General features: G+C 45.4%; 1 protein-coding gene across 1 annotated transcript; it reads right to left on the minus strand.

Moving 5' to 3' along the window:
• Positions 1-1,776: 1,776 nt before the first annotated feature.
• Positions 1,777-7,539, minus strand: LOC123113268 (magnesium transporter MRS2-I). The gene is made up of 11 exons (XM_044534469.1): positions 7,109-7,539; positions 6,616-6,645; positions 6,034-6,178; positions 4,950-5,071; positions 4,195-4,269; positions 2,997-3,224; positions 2,875-2,919; positions 2,671-2,715; positions 2,559-2,588; positions 2,136-2,255; positions 1,777-2,023 (listed from the first exon to the last, which is right to left on the minus strand). The coding sequence occupies exons 1-11, from the start codon at positions 7,346-7,348 to the stop codon at positions 1,937-1,939; spliced, it is 1,167 nt and encodes a 388-aa protein (XP_044390404.1). The 5' UTR covers positions 7,349-7,539; the 3' UTR covers positions 1,777-1,936.
• Between the last annotated feature and the right edge of the window lie 7,005 nt (positions 7,540-14,544).

The following is a 14,544-nucleotide window of genomic DNA, read 5'->3' on the forward strand; positions in this document are numbered from 1 at the left end:
TATTTAGCCCGCGCTACGCCCATTAACCCCGCGCTGCTGTTACCGGTCTACCTATAGAGTTTTCCCTAGTAGTGCTCAACTCCGCCTTCAAGCGGGCTAGCGGCGGCGAAACACGGTAGCGCAGCAACCGCTCAATCTTGAGGTCGATTTTGCCGCTGGTACTCCTCGTCTGTCGTCGCTGCCTCTGCCAGGAGGCATGGTTGATGCGGAGGCTGCTCCTCGTTGGAGGAGGAGATGATGATCTCCCCCTTCTCGGATGAGGCGGGCGTCGTGGAGGTCGAGGGGCCCGGAGAGCGCCAGCGGCGGCACTAAGATCTGGATCCGGAGGGAGATCCAGAGCCGATGACGGCCAGCACGGAGAACCATGACTTTGGCATGGTGTGGATGGCGTCGGGCATGAGGGGGGAGGTAAGGCTGTGCTAGGAGAGAGTGTTTCAGTGTGGTGGACGGCGCCGGAGTCGGGCTTAAACAAGCGTGGCCAGACGAAGGGATGGGAAGTAGGCCAGAGTGCGGAGTAGGCTTCTCGGTTATCGCACTGGCATTGAAGCGCCACCCCTTACCCCCCCCCCCCCCCCCCTCCCACCGCTCGTCTGGTCGCGTCACTCAGACAGGCATCGATGTCGTGGAGTCACGTTCGCTCTGGAGCGCTGCTGGCTGGCATGAATGTGTAGCAATCACTTCACGTGGAGAAGGCTTTCTGGGCGGTTGGGTGGGACCAGGGTGTTGGACGCATACATGACGGCGGTCCAAACACCTGCAAAGCCCTCTGGTTTGTGTGTCTTGTTTGTGGGGTTTTGAACAAGTAGACTTGTCCGCAGATCAATGAGGTACCGTGTTGGATGACAAACTATGTCCGCGCAGCTAGGTCTAGACGTATGCGCAAGGGTCCGTGTTGGATGAACAGTAAAAATCCAAAACAATAGTAACAAAATGCAAAAAAAACTAATTTTCTTTTTGTGATAAACATTGATGAATGTCTTACCTGCGTGAAAATTTTCATGATATAAAATGACATTTGTGGAGGTCTGGACAAAAAAAAAATCGATGCTCTAAAATGCTTACAAAATTTGTCTTTTTGGAGCATCGATTTTGTTGTTTTTGCCCAGATCTCCATGGATGTCATTTTATCACGAACCTTTGCACATATGTGAGACATCATTAATGCTTATCACAAAAAAATCAGGAAATTTTTAATTTCTTTTACTATTTTTTTGGACTTTACTGTTTATGCGGGTGCATATGAGCTCAGGGTGTGTCCTTATGGCTTTTGCTTACGCCAGTCTATCTAATCACCATTCTTTATTTTGTTGTTCTTTGGGGTTGTGACTTGTGAGCCTTCCAAGATTGCTTCCCGTAACCACGCGGTAGGAGTGGGCAGCAATTTTCAAATCATTTCAGAAGAAAAATGGTATTGCTTCCCGAACAAGGGCGAAGGAATTGCAAGAGGATGGCAACTCGATCATATTGATTTCAAGGATCAACATGGTGGCTTGGTTTCAGAGAATTCATGGACCCCGTTTGCATCCTTCCTCATGAACCTGAATCCCTGGCTTCCGATTCCATTTTCCTGGAAATATATGCACGAGCACCATTCGATCTAAATACATGTTATTCAGTTCAGTAGACCCTTCCGTTGGACACCGATGAAACTCCAGTCAAGGGGTCTGGGGCCTCGCTGCACACTGGACGGACATTCTATAAGCCCCTTTTGCCTCCCCCAGCCAGCATCGCCAGGAAATAAAAACCAAAACGGGAGAAACCACATTGCAACATGTATACCTCCGAATTCCTATTTCATTTCTATTTATTGTTCCTTTTCATCATCCCTAATGCCATGCTAATGAATTTGGTACAAGAGACGAATCATCCGCAAAGTTGATGCTCTAGCTCAAAATTTACAGTTGAAGGAAGCGAGTAATGCGGTTATTCCAGCTGTTCAGGACCCAACAAGACCCTTGTGCCGAGCATAAGCGACAATCGTGACAAACATGAAAGCACAAAACAGCCCTGATACAATAACCACCTGCAACATGGCAAACACAATGTTATGGACGAGTGAGGCGGTCGCTATAAAATAATTCACAATCATCAAACGCTAAATGGAGCATGTTATATGAAAAAGTGATGCCATTTACCCATTTGAAGACATATCCATGGCCGTCGTTCCAGGTGTAAGGTATGTTCATACCAAAGACTCCAGCAACCAATGAGTAAAGTGATAAGCAGACGGTCCCAGAACTCAAGAATAGCTCTAGCTGCACGAAGTAAAGAGAAATTAAGTTTTACTCTGGCAGAATGTTTAACATGTAACGAGCCAATGAATATTCAGACTAGAATTTTGCAATGCAATGGGACCACTGTGGTAACTAGCAGGAAATATGATAGTTATCTACATCAGACAAGTTTATGAAACCTTTACTTGACATGGGGTTGCCCATTAAGATTTGTTGTAATTAAGCATATGTTTATTACAAGCACAAGAATATCTAAAATGAACTGTTCTGAAGTACTAACATATTTCAGAAAGCAAATCACAAGGTTTGAACTTTCAAAATTACCTGAATCAACTGATTACGGTGATTATCAAGCTGCAAAGAAGAAGAAAAATAAGCGGTGCTCCAAGGGTGAAAAGGTTCACATCAAGAACACATATTTTACTAGAAAGCTTACCTGAATGTTAATATAATCTTCTGTGTCATCAATATACTCTCTCAGCTGAAAAAGAAGTTGCAGACAAATACAACATCAACAAAATGCCAGATCCTAGGTTTTAAACAAGGCTTAACAGAGCTTCAGTGGTACTGTAACGATAAGAGTCCTGATTTTGCTAGCCTATTATGATACTGTGTACTTGACTTAGCTGCCTCAACTTACCGTTGTCAATTTGTTTAATGTGCCATCTATCTGCATGAAATATGCCTGCAAGTATATGTAAATTTCAGTACTCTGCCAGAGAGTGTAAACAAGAGATTTTAAAGCAGAGAGCAAATAACAACCTCCAGCAACATCTCCAGCTCTTCCACATCATTCTCATTTCCATGTATAGTTGCTGCACTGGCTCTACTAGCTCTTGATATTTTTGAACCAATAGTTGGGGATGCTGGGAACCAATTTGGTCCACCGGAACCACTGACAGGGGATGATGCCCCAGCCAACTTTCTAGACAAGTAAAGATCAGCCATGTCATCGTCATCATCCAATAATTGTTCAAGCTCATCTCTCACCTAGAAATTAAAATACACCTTGTGATATGCTAGAAAACCATAAACAAGGAAAATAATCATAGCAGTCCATAGGAGCTACTCACAAAATATACTACTCCCTCCGTCCGGAATTACTTGTCATCAAAATGGATGAAAATGGATGTATCTAAAACTAAAATACATCTAGATACATCCATATCTATGACAAGTATTTCAGGACGGAGGGAGTATAATATACTCCCTCTGTAACTTAATATAAGACGTTTTTTGGCACTATCGTAGTGCCAAAAAACATCTTATATTAAGTTACGTAGGGAGTACATTTCAAGACAAAAATAGCATAGACTCATCCATGAGAATGTATGTGATCAGAGGAAAAATATTAGCTGGAGCACTATATAGATTCTGGAACAGCTCACGCATTCCTGAGGTTGCATGAAGGAAGACAATTCCACCCCATCAAGTTTTTTAAGATACACATAAAAGGCCGAAGAGAAAAGCTAAGATAATGTTCCAACGAAGTATGCAAGAGAATAAATAAAAACGGTGCAGTCTAAGCGATGATTAGAATAAAAAATAAAAATAAACAAAAAGGGTTCTACATTATGAAATATAGATATACCATCCGGTATTAGAAATGCTCTTCCAGATGTTTTGGGTTGTTTACTTCTGTTCTAAATAATCGCTTGAGTAGATTAATTACGAATCATATTCCCTGTTGAGAACTTGAAATAGGGCGTGCGATATGATAGACAAGGGAAAAAGGAAAAGCATGGCGATGCCCATCAGACGTTCAGAACTGTATGGCCTCTTTAATTCACATGACTCGCACATAATCGGAATTTGGCTTACACAGTAGTGGAATTCAGATGACAATATGACATACAGAACATCATAAGAAGTCAATGTTTGAAGAATATACATAGAAGTCACTAAACAATGAAGTGTCAGATAACAAACTAAATGAAACAGAATGAACAGGAAACCAGACCTTCTGGACCCTTGCAGTCAATCTCGTCATGCCACTTTTTAACTTCCGTACCTTGTCCAAGTTGTGGCTACTAATCTGTGGTGCAGATAGTAGAGAAAATTGATATGGAGAAAATAGAAGAACAAGCCAATAAACAGTTTGGAGATATTTTAGCCTGACATGCTTTCATGGGTTATGGAAAAGTAATAAACATACGAAGGTGTTTACCCAGATGTGCCATATTATTCCTCAATGAAGCTTTATGTCATCATAAGTTTTCAACAAGCCAACAAGGATTTAGAGATAATTTAGCCTGGCGTGCTTTAATGGGTGCATGGTAAGTTGCTAAGCATATGAAGGTGTTACAGAAGTAGGTGTGTTAATGTGACATTTTATTCCTCAATAAAACGTTATGTCATCATAAAGTTCTGCAATGCTACTTTAGCTACTATTATGTTTGGTGGTGAATGAAAATCTTATGGCAGACTGACTACCTGTTATTAACAGTTATATGGAGTAAATAACACTTTCTAGCGTTTTCTAGCATGCACTCCTTTCAGAAGTAAAGTGCACTGTCTAACATCTTGATCTTATTCTCACCATATATAATTCTACGGACACTAAATGGATCCTGAAACATATATGACCAAAAGTGGCGTATAGGAGAAATGAGATATCTACTATGACATCTTTCTATCATTCTATGAAAAAATTCCTACTCAACAATGTTAGTACCATAAAGTAGAGTAAAGTAGAGTAAGCATGTGCTTACTCACCTTGGATGTCAGGTCATCCAAAGCTGGGTAAGCATTAGTCTCCAGCTCAGTAGTGCGTGCATCAAGAAAGCTGCAGATTGCTTCCAAAGTAACCTCAAGTGCACGGAACTCAAAGGGAGATTCTGGTGTTCATAAACATGATTGCAGGGCATGAAAAAAATGTGCATAAGTATGCAACCTTATTTCCATGGATATGAATTAACGATAACTGGCAGCTAAACCAGAAATAAAGAAGCAATAAAATCAGTAAGATTGACACTACTATTCTAGAACACGGGTATGGTTATACAAATGTACCAGCTGGCATGAACCAATCGGACAGAAAATATGCTTCTGACTCATTTTGATCTAAGAATCAGGATGACACAACAATTATTATATATGTATATTATATACGACATACCAAGAGAAAAAAGTGATAGCATTGTTGTAAACAATCAGAATGACACCATTACTGGTTTGTATGACTGTCACCATGTGAGTTAAATTAATCAGACATGGGTCCGGTTGTAACCTATAATAAAATGTAAACATACTTTGGTCAACCATAGTAATCCTTATTAAAAGGAAGGGTAGCCACATGTCTCCACTAGATCAATATTGTAGTATCTCAAATTTCTCTCAACAGATTACCCGGTGAATAAAATTGCATAACATGCAGAGTAATTGGTCTAGTACAAGAAAACTCAGATAAGCATCACGATATAATAGTAAGGTGCCAAGACTGTACACTTTGGAGTTTTCTTCTTGGACAGGTGGTTGTATTTTTGCCAAAAGAATGTCCAACTGACATGGACATGCACTAAAAAAGGAATACAACAGAACAGTGTGGCCAACTGGCCACATCCCAATCGGATTTTTTTATCAATAGCTTTCTTTTACATGTTTGCATTCCTTCAGAACGTTTTGTTACTTATTTATTTCAATTGTTGGGCATAGAAGGGAAATTGGCATACTTCACATGGACATATGTGATAGAAGTTACTACAATCAACATTACAGAGATAGAGCAACCTGACAAAAAAGAGAGCATGCTTCTCAGCTTCTGACATCTGTAATTTCAAGAAATGGCAACTAAACTTACCATCTTCTTCAGCAGCTTCCGCATCATGCTGGCCACTTAAATTATCCTTTCCATCATGCTGAGCAGCACTTGAAGGTGCTAGTCGTCTCCGGAGCTCCTCTACAACAGGAATGACATTTTCATCTGAAGGATCCCTGAGCAAAACCTGAGCCCAGCCAAAAGCAATAACTGTGAGTATATCACCAACATTGCAGGACAACTAAGAATATACTTAGATGCACACAGTACAATGAAATAAGCCATGGCTCCCAGGATATTGTGTAACAAACTGATTTGAAACTTCCACATAGTGCTTATTGCAGGTAGAGGTTCAAAATTGGCAGATCACATCAAATTCAGCATTGTATGGAGGCTACGATTGTTCCATTTTGTGCCAGAACCATATAAAATCCTCTAATTCCCTCATAACTATTTCACAACTATAGATACCTAATCATTCTAGTCAGAGAGTGAGTGAAATTGCGCATATACTCCCCACAAAATTCATGAAGTAGTCCAGCTCATGAGAAGGAATAATGGAAAAATCCTACCATGACAAGTACTCCTATTCGACAGTGAAAAAGTATAAGCAGTTAAGATCACCTCTTCAGATGTAACGATCGCCTTTATGTGCTGATCCACCCGCCGATGAGAGTTCCACCAAAAACAGACAAAAGAGTCGTCAGAGATTACCAGGAGCGAATGAATCATGAATATCACTATATTATCAGATAAAAAATACTGGCAGCTGTATCAGCTCCTTTGATCCATGGAAACAGAACGCCGACACCACACTAAAATCGTCAAAACGAATGATTAAACTATAATAAGTTCAGTACACACGTCTACTAAAATTGAGTCAAAACGCAGCACCACTATGATGAGCCCAAATCAGCACATGATCCACCTAAAAAAATCCTAAAACAAAAAAAAGGGGAAACAGAATGAATTCCAGGAATTCGTGCTGCTCCATGATCCCAGCCATCTAGCGAAATTCCCGACGAAAAGCAGAAGCAGAAGGCCGTAATCGACCGCACAATTCCGCCCGGAGAGAGGGGGGGGGGGATACTCAGGGCCGGCGGCGGGGGGTCCTCACCTCGAGATTGAGCACGATGGCGCGCTCGCGGCCGAGGATGGTGGAGGGGTAGGAGAGCAGCGGGTCGAGGATGCGCAGGTCGCGCGCGTTGATGTCGACGCGGTGCATGATGGCGTACTTGTCGGCGTCGAGCTCCCGCTCCTCCCCCGCCGCGTCGAACAGGATCCAGCTCCGCGACGCCGCCCGCTTCTTCGCCGCCGCCAGCGCCGCCGCCGCGGCCTCGCCGCCCGCCGCCGCCATCTCGCAGCGGGCAGTCTCTCACATCTCCTGCGGCACCCGCCTCTCCTAAGCCGCCGCCGCCGCCGCCCCCACGTGGACGGCCGGATGCGTTCTACCGCGCGGCTCTTTTAATCGCGCGGAAAGGAAGGCTTTCTGGTGACGCGGGCAGGTAAATAAATCGCGAGGAAGCCGGGGGCTGGGAGACGCCGCCTGGTCGTTTGATCCTGCGGCCGCGCGCGATGACGGATGGCCGGGGGCGATCCGCGATAGGGCGGAGGCGGGTGACCTACTGGGGATCGGTTACTAGTAGTTGGGAAACAGAGACGGGGAAAGGAGGCCCGTCTGTCAGAAGAAGAATGGTCTTCTTTTTTTTGTTATATATTACTACAAAAAAAAAAGAACAACAGCTGGGATTATGTTAGGTTTTCTGACTGTACAATCGTTGCCAAATCATTCTTTTTTCTTTAATTTGAATTAGTCATTTATTTTTTTATTTTTTTGTGGATGAAAAAATGACTAATTCAAATTGAAGAAAAAAGAATGAATTAGTCATTTATTACTAAGGCCCTGCTACCAACTTCCAGTCAATCTTAGATTTAGAAGAAGAAACATCCGGTCAACCTTCCTAAAAATAATCAAGTCAACCTCAAGAAGAGTAATCTGTTATTCTATACAACTTTGTCAAAAGGGGCCGTGTGCATGTTTGGGTGGAGCTCACACCCTGGCAAAAGTTATGCTTGGCAAAGGGGTTTTTTTTTTAACTGATTTTTTTTCAGTTTGTTTTGACTTTTGAACTGATGCTTGACAAGCTCAGTCATCTATAATTTGGCAAGTGTTGAAAAGAAAACGAACCAGCGTAGGCAGATTAGTATGGGTGATTCCAAATTCCAATGGCCTTTCCTCGAATAAAAAAGTAAAGGTGATTCTGACAGTAATCCAAACAGAGGCCACTAGGGTCTACAATCTCAGTTGCCAAATTGACTCTCTAAACGTCCATGGAAGCGTCCGCGAATAACATGGGCTCGCCCCTCATATGTCCCCTGTCGTGCCCCCCCCCCCCCCACACACACACACCACCACCACCACCACCCCCCCACACACACACACTCAAGTTGGCTATGAGGAGTCGAGAAGTGCATCTCTGAACGCAGCGGCAGCTGCACGCAGGGCATCGACGGCGCGCGTGCCGTCACGATTCGGATCAGTTAAGCGTGCTAGTTAGAGTATAGCCGAACGTTGGAAAGCAAACTGAAACGTATATGCGTATTCAAAGGACCAAACCTGACACCACAATCTGACACAAGCAGAAGCAGGGCACGCGCGCAGACGAGAGGAGCATGTACCCGCACAACCCAATTACGCTTCGTTGGCAGGAGTGTTTTCAGTTAATGCATGTCGTATAGCAACGCAGCAGCCTTAGCTAGGAAAGCAAACATTTTGATGTTTTTTATTAGTCGCGGTAATCACATGGTTCATTCATGAACACCAAAAATATCACTACTTTTATTCCAAATGAAACGCTTAATACATTATCAACTTATTATATAATATAAAAAACTCACAAGCGATCTCCAACACTATACGTACAACATAACCAAACTAGCATGACATACTTTTTTACAGTATTTTTGCTAGGCCACGAACGCCCACGCTGCACATTTCGTCCATGCCCAGAGCGAGCTCACGGGCAACGTATACGTCGTACACATCAGAGGACGCGTCCCCTGCATGCGTGCATGGTGCTGCCACCTTCATGGTTCGTCTCTGGGACAGACCGGAACCCGGCGTCCGTTTCTACAAGTGCCCGAACCAAGGATTTAGTCTGATTTTTGTACGCCCATACATCAGATGAACTAGTTTTTGTTGCTGCTTTTGTGTTCATTCAGCTTGAAAACTGGGGCAGGACAGAGGGCTGTGTGTATTTTGCTGGAGCCGGGCCGCCGTGACGTGAAGACTGCACGTCGCAGCGGAAGCACCGGTTGTTGTTCTTGTGGTTCCGCAAGACATGCGCCCGACCTGTGCCCCCCACATGACATGCGCCCGAGTTGTACTCCTGGTCAAATCGCCGGGCCCGCGCGCCAAAAAGACAATGCCCCACACTACATGGTTTGTTCATTTTTGGGCGTCAGATCTGTACCCGGGCCGAGCCCATCAGGGGCGACTTGAGCGTTGTATTTGCTTGTATCGAGTCAGTATGTCCGCTTTACTGATTTTGACGTTTTCTTTTGCACGGATCCCCTCGCGCAGCACGACCGTCGATGCGCTGCGTGCATCTGCCGCTGCGTGCAGGACGGCCGCTCTCATGAGGAGTCCGAATTATAGATGCTCTTAGTTATGGCTAAAATACCAGTAAACTTTAGTTTGACATCATCCGAACATATCAATAATTACATCAATCAAGCATGGACCTCACAATTTGTGTATAGGATATCTTTTTCCACCCATTTTCTTCATAATAAAAGTCACGTAAATACCGACAAAACTAAAAAGATAATAAACCTTAGCTTTTTCCCAAAAGACCATCAGCTAATAAAAAAAATCAAGGCTGAAGATTTCTCTGAGCATGACGCCAACGCCCGTCACCTGCCTTTGGCACCATCACAGGTAACCATCAAAAGAAATAGTGATAGATCCTGCACGATCCGTACACGCGTGAATCCTTTCGGCGGCCCCCTCACCACCAACGACCGGGAGGCTGTCGGCGAAGGGGAGCCGCCGGAGGACGTGCAGGAAGATGTTCCCCTCGAAAGCCTAGCCGCCGCGACAGGATTAGGGTCTCGGGAAAAAGAATTCCACCCACCCATTGGTTTGAGGTAGCGGCTCTTTTTTTCGTTGGAATATGGGGTTCTTTATTATTCAACAAAAGCACACCTTGCACAGTCCGCCATGAGGCTACTAACCAGGAAGGGAGGTACATCATTGGTCCATGCCTCGGTCCGAACAAGCTCGCTTAACGCAAAGATGAGCAGGCAAATTAGACAGTCTAGAAGTATGTTGAATAATAAAAGAACTAAAACTAGCAGATAAATCTCCTATATCCAAAAGAATCGGTGCCACAACCGAGCGAGAGTTGTGGCGAGTGTTCCAAAGGTCCAAAACCTCCTTGCAATCCATCTCCATCACGACCTTGTTCAGACCTCGAAGCTTAGCATAGCGAACTCCATCACGCAAAGAAAGCGCTTCGGCAATCAGAGGATGTGTGACTCCATCGTGCGGCTTACACCATGCTCCTAAGAAGCCAGCGGCTGAACGGCAACCCCCCCCCCTCCCGGATACTGCCAATACCCGCATCCGTATTAGAGGGTGCTTGGATATGTTTTAGTCCCATGACTAAAAGTAGTGCGACTAAAACTTACTAGCCTCACCCATGCTTGGATACAAATACTCAATAGACTAAAATCGAGTTAATGAGCATTTATTATCCTCCAAACCCTCCAATCCAGAACTCGCATGTGTTAAAGGAGAGGAGTAAATGAGGAGAGAGAGGACTAATCCACATTTTAGTAGGGTTCCCTTGACTAAAAACTTTTAGTCTCAAGACTAGTTCTAGCCTCTCTTTAGTCAAAGGTGATTGGAACTTTAGCCTCTAAAAAAGACTAGTTTTAGTCGGACTAAAAATAGTCTCTTGGATCCAAGCATGCTCTTAATCTTAACACTGTCAGTGTTTTTGGGTGGTGTCGCTGTGTACGGTCATTTTTAATGCTGCTTAATATTCGACGAGTACACATGGTACGTACATATGGCGACCTGTACACGCCTGTGCAGTGTGACGGACGGTCGTCCCAGGCCCGCTCTCCACGACGCGGCGCGGCAACCAGAGCCGAAGATTGAATTCACCGAACCCAGCCGCGCGTACGGGATGCCGGTCGCGGATGGCGACGCGGGCGGCCGGTGGCGCTGGTGCGGCGCGCGTGTTCTTTTCCCGGGTACGGTGGGGAGGGCATCGAATCGGATGCCGTCGCCACGCGCCGCTCGCGTCCATGGGCGCGGGCGGTCGACTTCGTTGGACCACGCGTTTCCCGCCGCGCGCGCCGCACGGCACCCACCTCACCTGCGCCGCCCGGATCCTCCTCCGCTGTACTCCCCCCCTTTCGCGTCCGTCCGTCCAAATCCGCAGTCCCGAGCGCCGCCACGTACGACCCCGCCTCCGCCTCGTGCCCTCGCGCTGCGTGCCCAGTGCCCGGGCCTGGACGCGTACGTGTGCCCGGCGCGCGCGTCCAACGTCTCCACGTCTCTGCCTGCCTCGAGATGTTCAGCAGGTGCGGCTGCTTGTGTGATCGGTGGGCGTCGTGCTCCGAGACGTTGACGCTGGCTCAGCCAGAGTCCGTGACCGTACGTGTGCTCGATCAGCAGCGAACAGCGACCGGTCGCGCGGCCGGGTCGTACTGTGCTGCACCGGCATCTTTTTCCTTCGTCCGTTGATCCGGTCGGCCCGATTCTGGTTCATGGGTTGTCGTGGCGGGTGCGCTGGTCTTTTCCTTCCGCCTGCCGTGGACCCTCCACGAGTATACAACGCGAAATGCAACACAACTTGCCATAAACAATGTTCGTTTAGTCGGGCCATTTTGTGCGCCAACGTCGAGTTTTTCCCATAGATTACGTGTAGATGAATGACCTCACACTGACCCCTCAAGAAAAAGATGACCTCACACTGGATCGAGTGCTTACCGCCTAAAATATGTTGACAAAAGATCCAAGCTTTGGCAGAGGCGCCCGGGGATCTTACAAGATTCCACTGGTCTAAACCAAGTCAGATACAGCTACCGTAATTTTTTTTTTTTTGAAAAAGTAAAACAGATACGGCTAGTGAACTTCTGATTTTTTTTCCAGTGACACTAGTGGACATCTGATAGTCACGTACATGGAAACACAGAACACTTTGTTGGCATCATCGGTACAAGGAAACACAAAACTAAACTATCTGCACGTCCACTTTCCTAGTACCGTACGGTATGGAAGACAACAGCCTTGCATGAACGTGACCGTTCGGCGGACTAAAGAAGGAACAATGCTGCCGGTGTGGTTCCGAGAAATGAGTGGTGTGCACTAAAGAAAATAGCCGATTTCTCCTTGTTTATCAGCTGGCCGGATCCTTCTCTATACAACTCCAAAATATCATGGAGCCTTTCTGCACCCTGAATCGTAGCTTGGAAGAAAATCATGCAATCATCTGCAAATAAGAGGTGCGAGATCCAAGGTGCATGGGTTCCCACTCTAATACCTTTAGCCAAATGAGCAGGCCCCTTGTACTTCAACATGCTACTCAGACCTTCGGCGCACAACAAGAATAGATAAGGTGACAAGGGATCCCCTTGTCGAATTCCCCTGAATGGCTTGAAAAATTCAGAAAAACCTTAGTGCCAACAGCTCGGATGAAGAGAAGGCAATTTTTCATGAGAGAATGGATGTTCACACAGAAGCTTTAGCTGAGAAGTACTTGGGATTACCCACGGCACTTGGGAGATCTTCGAGGATCAATTCGACCATATTGTTACAAGTATAAGGAAGTTGGTTACTGGCTGGGCTCCAAAACTTATGAACAGTGCAGCCAGGGAGGTTTTGATCAAGTCAATTTGCCAAGCAATACCTACTTACTCAATGAGTTGCTTCAAATTGTCAAAGAAATCCTGCAAAAAAATTATTAGTGTGGTGGCGCAATATTGGTGGGGAGGAGACGGAGTAAAAAGAAAGATGCATTGGAAAAAGTGGCAGGATATAGCGGTACCCAAATGTGTTGGTGGAATGGGTTTTAGGGACCTCCAGTTATTTAATAAAGCCATGTTAGCTAAACAAGAATGGAGGCTATTGACTAATCCCGAATCGCTATGTGCAAGACTTTTGAGAGGGAAGTATTATAACGGCAAAGACTTCATGACCGCTACAAGAAGAAGGGGATCCTCACACACTTGGCGCGCCATATTGTTTGGTAGAGAAGCTCTTGAGCTGGGCCTAATCAAGAGGGTCGGTGATGGCGAATCAATTAAAATATGGGATGATCCGTGGATCCCAGCCAACTATAATTACAAGACCTTAGTAAAGCTTCCTCTTGCTGCAGTTAATAGAGTCAATGAGCTACTGGATGTAGATAGCAGAATATGGGACGAGGAATGTGTGAGAACTAATTTTACTGTGATTGATGCTGAAGCTATCCTGCGAATTCCAGTCAATGCGGGAGAGGATTTCTGGGCATGGCAACCTGATAAGATGGGCATTTTCTCTGTAAGGTCGGCTTATAAGTTGTTGACTGAGGAACAGGGTAGGATGACCCAGGTGTCAGGCTCGGACAATGGATACTGTAAGGCGTTTAAGATACTTTGGCGAATGGAGGTTCCTCCCAAAGTAAGATGTTTCTGGTGGAGAGTTATTCACAACTTTATTCCGTGTCGTGTTGTGCTGCAACATCGTCATATCGAGAAAATACCTTACTGTGAGGACTGTGGTGTTGAAGAAACTACATGCCATGCTCTATTCACTTGCAATTGGGCTCGCAGGTTCTGGGAGCAGATGAAGGTACACACTGGGATTAAAATTCCAAATCTTCATCCTGATTCATGCCCCCTTGATATGATACAGGGAGGTAAGGTGGATCACTTTTCAGCATGTACGATCTTATGCGGGGCATGGTCAGTTTGGTCTGAGCGCAATGCCAGAAGACATGGGGAGCAGCGACGATCAATTGCAAAATCTATCCAGTGGGCAATAGATATTGCAGTAGATTTATCACAACTTGGGAAGGAACAACAAAAGTCAAGTCCGCGGGTGCAGGCTCGCTGGAAGCCACCGGATGAAAATGTTCTAAAACTGAATGTGGATGCTCAGTATGGGGAGGCTGCAGGTCATGGGGGTACCGAATGTGTTGTCCGTGGTACAAATGGGAACTTTATTCAGGCACAATCCAGATGGTATGAATTTGCCGCTTCTGCTACAATGATGGAAGCATATGCAATTCGTGATGCGGTCTGGTTAGCGAGCGACATGGGATGGCAGCGGATCAAAATCGAGACTGATGCTTTGCAAGTTGTCAACTCGTGGAAGACCCAAGCATTTGAAAGGGCTGATATTGCATGTCCTATGCAGGAGGTCAAGGAGCTATGCGGGAACTTTGCTAGTTTTAGTATATCTTTTGTTGGTAGGGAAGCCAATATGGCGGCCCATCTCTGTGCTCATCAAGCTAGTGAGGTTCGTCGGAGATGTCTTTGGATCAACTTTGTTCCAAA

Source organism: Triticum aestivum, chromosome 5B, assembly GCF_018294505.1.
Source record: "Triticum aestivum cultivar Chinese Spring chromosome 5B, IWGSC CS RefSeq v2.1, whole genome shotgun sequence".
Classification (NCBI taxonomy): domain Eukaryota; kingdom Viridiplantae; phylum Streptophyta; class Magnoliopsida; order Poales; family Poaceae; genus Triticum; species Triticum aestivum.